Here is a 6,000-nt window from a genome sequence, read left to right as displayed (position 1 = left end):
ACCTACAAAATCAGAATCCTGATCTGACAAACCCGCCCAGACGCTTGTAGAAGAATGACTCTCACTTTTCATTGGCTGACCCTTCCGGAGGCGAGCCCTTCCCTCATTTTCATTGGTCAATTCGGCTGTCACGTCCCTTAGCCGCACCCACTTCCCCGTCGGTGTCCAGTCAGCGTTGAGGTGCAGTGATTTACAGCTATTAGGGGCGGGACTTCGCGTGCCAACAGCCAGTTTCCCGGTCTCCGCACCGCGGCCCCTGCCCCGCCCTCCCAGGTCGAGGCCCCGCCCCTCAAGGCCCCGCCTCTCCTTGCCGAGAGGGCGGGGACCAGGCGGCGGCTGCAGGCTCAGGAAAATGCTGGAAGCCGGCGGGCAGGCGCCTGAGAGGTGCTGAACGGACAGTTCCCGCCGCCCAACTTGCCCCAGAGAGGGCGGGTGGGGCGGCCCGGGAGCCGGCGGGGCACGTGAGCGATGGAGACCATCTGGATCTACCAGTTCCGCCTCATCGTGATCGGGGACTCCACCGTGGGCAAGTCGTGCCTCCTGCACCGCTTCACGCAGGGCAGCTTCCCGGGGCTGCGCTCCCCCGCCTGCGATCCCACGGTCGGCGTGGACTTCTTCTCCCGCCTGCTGGAGATCGAGCCGGGCAAGAGGATCAAGCTGCAGCTCTGGGACACGGCGGGGCAGGAACGGTTCAGGTAGGGCCACCTGCGCGGGGACCTGGGGACGCCCTGTCCCCACCCGCCCGGGTCGGAGCGGCTCGGGCCCTCCCCTCTCCAAAGTGCGGACGCTCCATTCTCGCTTCCCCTTTGCCCCTCCTCTTCCAGGGACGACTTCCTCCTCCGCAATTTCTCACTTCTTTCTTTGGCGCCCATTTCCTGCGTCCCGGGGTCGCCCTGGCTGGTCCCCCAACTCTTTCTGCCCCTGCTGGTATTTGGATCCCCTTCTCCACCGCCGTCTTCCTCCCCCAACTCGGCATCCCTGGCTGTGCACCCACCTTTCTTCCGAGCACCCCCCTTTCCAGCCCTAGGCGGGCGGCCCCACCTCTCTGCGAAGTAGGGCTCGGAGCTTCGGGGTTGACGTTTCGAGGATGCAGTGCTCCAGCCCGCTTGCTGCATAAAAGCTCACTGGGCACCGAGCACAGAGGCAGGGATGCGGTTGTGGTCGGGGCAGGTCACAGCACCAGATGTGGTCCTCAGGAAACACTGGGCCATGACCCCTGGGAGTGGATCTGGTAGGACACCTAAATGCAACACGAGGGACACTGACCCAGCCGAGGTTCTGTGTGTGCATGTGCGTTTAAAGGGCTGAGCTGCCTTTTAGAAGTTCGACACCATTGGGGCTTTGGAAGGGAAGGCATAGACATTGAGATTTGCCAGGAGCCTTTCCCTTTATTTCACTTACGATCGGTTCTTAATAGAACAGAAAATACATTTCTAAATAGAGAGAGGCCCAAGTAAGTAATCTCATTCCGAATGTTCACTTGGTAACCTGAAGGATTTCACAAAGGCAACTGGTGAAAATAAAAAGAAACATTGTATGAATTTCCTGAATATTCGAGATTGAATTTCCCGGATATTTGAGATTCAATCAAATTTAAAGCACGCTTTCAGTTTCTAGAATTCAAGGACACTTTGTTTTAGAGGAAGATAAGGAAGCTGATATATTGTAGGGTTTTGTTTGCTTAAGGTAGCATTATCACATCCATTGCTCACGTAAGCAAGCATTTTCCATTCTTCAGCAAGTTCTCTGCTTGTGAAATAGAGTACTCACTTCCCAAACATGGCTTCCCCTCACCCCCCCAGCCAGTATCCGTGCCGAATGAGATCAGCCTACATCTGTGAGAATGTCCAACACTCAAAGTTTTGGCTTCCCTTTCCAGCTATGACACTGATTCATGGACATAATGAGGGAACTGCTTAGCTTGCTTATACATTACTTTTCTCATGTATGAAGTGGAAAGATGGCAAAGCAGCCTTCAGAGAAATGTCAAAGGCTAGTGATTTGATTTATACAATACTTAGAATTCCATGATTTTTTTTCCTTTTCAATAAGCCTCGTTTAATTGAAATAGTTTTTCAAACTTGTCTTTCCTCATCTGTATGATATCTAAGATTTCCAGTTTTACCACTCTTAAGGTTGATCACACATTCTTTTACTTGTGATCTGTCAGGGATGAACTGTGATATATTCCAAGGTCAGAAAAAAAGCATTTACTAACAACTCTTACTGTACTGTCTAAAGTGAATAGCAGAATAAATACATGTTTTTTATGCCTTAAACTGCTAGTAACTTCTGGGAATTGCTACAAGAAACATGTTTCTTCCTACTGTGTTGAATTATTTGCTTAAAAGTAACCCTTCAATTTATTGACAAGAAAGTTAAAGATAATTAATTTGTTAGACTTTAGAGATCTTTCTGCTAATAGATGATTGTTTGTAATGCCTTTAAGAAGAATATAAATAGTAATTCATCTTGTATACATTATTAAAGTCACACAGTAACTCCCATAATAACACAAGGACATTGAGGGAATGTTTACTGACAGTGAGTCATACTTTATTTTGTTTGGCTCTTTACCAAAGATATATTCATAAATGCATACATATTTCAGTAGCTACTTCCAAATACTTGCCTTTCTATCATTTAGCAGAATGCTTCACCATAAAATTGCATTTAAAATGATTACTGTTAAATCATTCTGCATCTTCCAGAAATTTATTTTGGATCATAGATATCTTTGCACATTTTATTTTATAGCAAAGCACTTGAAATATATTTTTATCATTACTCATAATCATACCTTGAAAACTTTGTGGGAAATATTGTATTTGGAGGTTTATTGGTAATTAGACATTAACAAAAGAAACTACTTTAGACTGATCATAGGGTTGCTTGAAAGCATAAACAAATAAACAATAAAATAGTGAGCTGATAATTATCACAATTAGCCTTAGTTTTCAGTGTTTCAATTAACATATTCTAGTAGATAATGACCACTTACATAACATTTTTTTTTATTATTCATATGTGCATACAAGGCTTGGGTCATTTCTCCCCCCTGCCCCCACCCCCTCCCTTACCACCCACTCCACCCCCTCCCTCCCACTTGTATAACATAAGAGGAACAAAATCAGCCAGGCTGGTGTTTCGTGCCTGTAATCCCAGCACTTGGGAGGAGGAGCAAGAGTTCAAGGCCAGCCTGGGGTATCCAGGGAGAGTCTGCCTCAAAAAATAATAATAATAACAAAAGTTTAGAAAAATAATGTATATGTGAGTGTACTGTAAACTGTAATACAACCTTCAAATGTTAACGTTTTTAGCATTAACACTATGTTTTAGTGAGAAAAAAACATTCAGTTTCTGTATTAAAGACAGAATTACAGTGGCCTCATCAAATCCATCATTCAGGAAACTTCTCTTTGTTTTCTGCCATTTTCATCAATTGTACACAAAACTGGGTTGCAGGCACACTGTGTGTCAGCTCAATGCAAAGGGAAACAGGTCTAAACCACGCAGATGGGGCCAGTGGTACAGATCACGTGGACTCTTGATTCACTGGGGAGAACCCAGTTACAGCCACACAGACTGGGCCACCAAGTGCCTAGAAGGTAGTGAAGGTGAACTTGGCATTGTGGATGTTGGGGAAAACTAGCAATCATCCCTTTTAATAATAGTAGGAGACACTTAGAGTAATATTAATGCAGTATCATTAAGGATAAGTCTACTGGAAGGGCTCGACATATGGAGAACATTAAATGTAAGAATATAAATTTTGAACTTTTCTCATAAAAAGCATTTAAAGTAATATAAAGTGGTGTAGTTTGGATGTGATTTGTGTTCATGGGTTGGACGCTTGGTCCCCAGTATGGCAGTATTAAGAGGTGGTGAGGCTGGGCACTCGTAGCTCACACTTGTACTCCTAGCTACTTAGGAAGCTGAGGTCCAGAGGATCCTGGTTTGGGGCCAGCCTGGGAAAATTGTTCATGAGACCCCCATCTTTAAAATGACCAGAGCAAAATGGACTGGAGTTATGGTTTAAGCATTAGAGCACCTGCTTTGCAAGCATTGAAGCCCTGAGTTCAAATCCCAGTCATGCTAAAAAAAAAAAAAAAAGAGGTGGTGAGACCTTTAAGCTATGGAGCCTAAAGTACAGTGGTTGGGTCATTGGGGGCATCACTCTTGGAAGGGATTAAGTAATTCTGATGGGACCCCAGTTAGGGTCATGTGAGCAGGCTGTTACAGAAGAATGAGCCTTGACTCACTCTGCTCTCTGGCTTCTTGTCTTTTTGTTTTGTTTTGTTTTGTTTTTTTCAATTTTGGCTTCTTGTCTTGCTATGTAATCTTTCCCTTTCACACATGCTACCACTGTGATGCCATCCACCATGATGTGATGCAGTCAAGGCAGCCCTCACCAGGGCCAGGGCCATGCTATTTGGACTTTCAACCTCCAAAACTGTGAGCCAAATAAACCTCTTTCCTTTATAACATATCCAGCCTCAGATGTTTTGTTATAATAATAGACAATGGTCTAATTCACAAAGTGAGGTAAGGAAGTAGCAATATTGGCTGTAGGAATAGGAAACCTCAAGCCAGATTTGCCCTTTTTTATTTTCACATTGTCTGGTCTTTGAGGTATTACAGGCTCTGGTTATTAAGGCTCATAGAATAATGTCTTCCTTCTGTAGAACACTCATCCTGGCGGTTCTTTTTAAAGGATGAGTTTGTGATCATAGAATCTTGGAAACTATTTCTTATAAAGTCCCTTAAAATTCATATAGAAAGTCCTAAGAAATATTATAACAAAGAAACCTGTTTAACTTTGATTAAACTATCATTTCCCGAATTTATTGGGGGAAAGGCTGTCTTCAAAATATCATCATCTATGATAACTAGTGTTCTAAGGAGTCATTTGGAGAAAGGTCCTTGAATGAGTTGCTTTAGACACATTTTTTGAGTAGAACCACTAAGCATTTGAGGTGTGAAGCAGCTGCAGAGCTACAGTTAGCCAGCTAATTAACTTAGCAGAGTTGTAGGCAGTGATTTGTAAGAGCCAGCCCTTCCTCCTTCCCTGCTAGTCTCTGCCACATCTCAATCAAAAGGCCCTCCTTCATGGTTCTATCTTAGCATCAAAGAGAGAAGTATGGAATGCCAAGACACACAAATTATTAATAGTTGAAAACAACTAAATAAGGGTGCTGCCAGAAGTATCTATTTTCTAAAAGAGGATGGACCACCCAGAGAAGTAATACCTCTTCTTAAAGTCACATTTCCCTGTTGGCAGAGTTATCGGTATGTTGGCTCTTGAGTTGGAATTTCTCATCATGCACAATGATCTCCTGTTTTGATTCACTGTCCCTTCCCCCCATTTAGCTTTCAAAGCAAGGGCTAGAAAAAAGTTTGAGATGATATTGTGAGTACATGGATGAGTACAGTGAAGTTGTCACATGAAAAAGCATGCTTTGTGCATCTGAGAGATACACAGAGAGAGAAACATTTTCAGCCACTGTCAGTCAACTTGACTAGCATGCAAAGGTTTCTTTTTTAACAGTTTACCTTCCATAGTGATGTTACTGAAAAGTTTGAGAAGACTACACCTCTTAAATATGTATAATTAATATGTGTCAATTAAGAACAAAAATACATTTTAAAAAGTATTGGAAGAGGAGTTTCTTGTAATTGTCCAAGAATATTTATTTTTGTGTATTAAGAGTCAGTTATTCTTGCCAGGCACCAAGTGGCTCACGCCTGTAGTCTGAGCTACACAAGAGGCATAGATCAGGAGAATAGTGCTTCAAAGCCAGCCCAGACAAATAGTTCCCAAGTCCCTATCTTGAAAAAGGGCTGGTGGAGTGGCTCAAGTGGTAGAGTACCTGCTTAGCAAACATGAAGACCTGAGTTCGAACTCTAGTACCACCAAAAAGAAAAAAGAAAAGTCAGCTATTCTTGTCTTGAGTTAGAAGGAATTCATTTTCTTCTGCCAGCTCTCATTGAAAGACTAGA

The 6,000-nt window shown here is 43.6% G+C and overlaps 1 protein-coding gene across 1 annotated transcript in view; it reads left to right on the top strand.

The window, feature by feature from the left end:
- The first annotated feature begins 325 nt into the window (after window positions 1-325).
- Window positions 326-6,000, top strand: part of Rab39a (RAB39A, member RAS oncogene family) — a 30,915-nt gene continuing 25,240 nt past the window's right edge. Inside the window, exon 1 of the mRNA XM_020154591.2 lies at window positions 326-695. Coding sequence (XP_020010180.1) covers window positions 469-695 — 227 coding nt within the window. The 5' untranslated portion in view covers window positions 326-468. The remainder of the gene's footprint in view (window positions 696-6,000) is intronic.

Source organism: Castor canadensis, chromosome 2, assembly GCF_047511655.1.
Source record: "Castor canadensis chromosome 2, mCasCan1.hap1v2, whole genome shotgun sequence".
NCBI classification, from domain to species: domain Eukaryota; kingdom Metazoa; phylum Chordata; class Mammalia; order Rodentia; family Castoridae; genus Castor; species Castor canadensis.
Note: the sequence above shows the minus strand (reverse complement) of the source record. Positions and strands in the feature narration are given on the sequence as shown.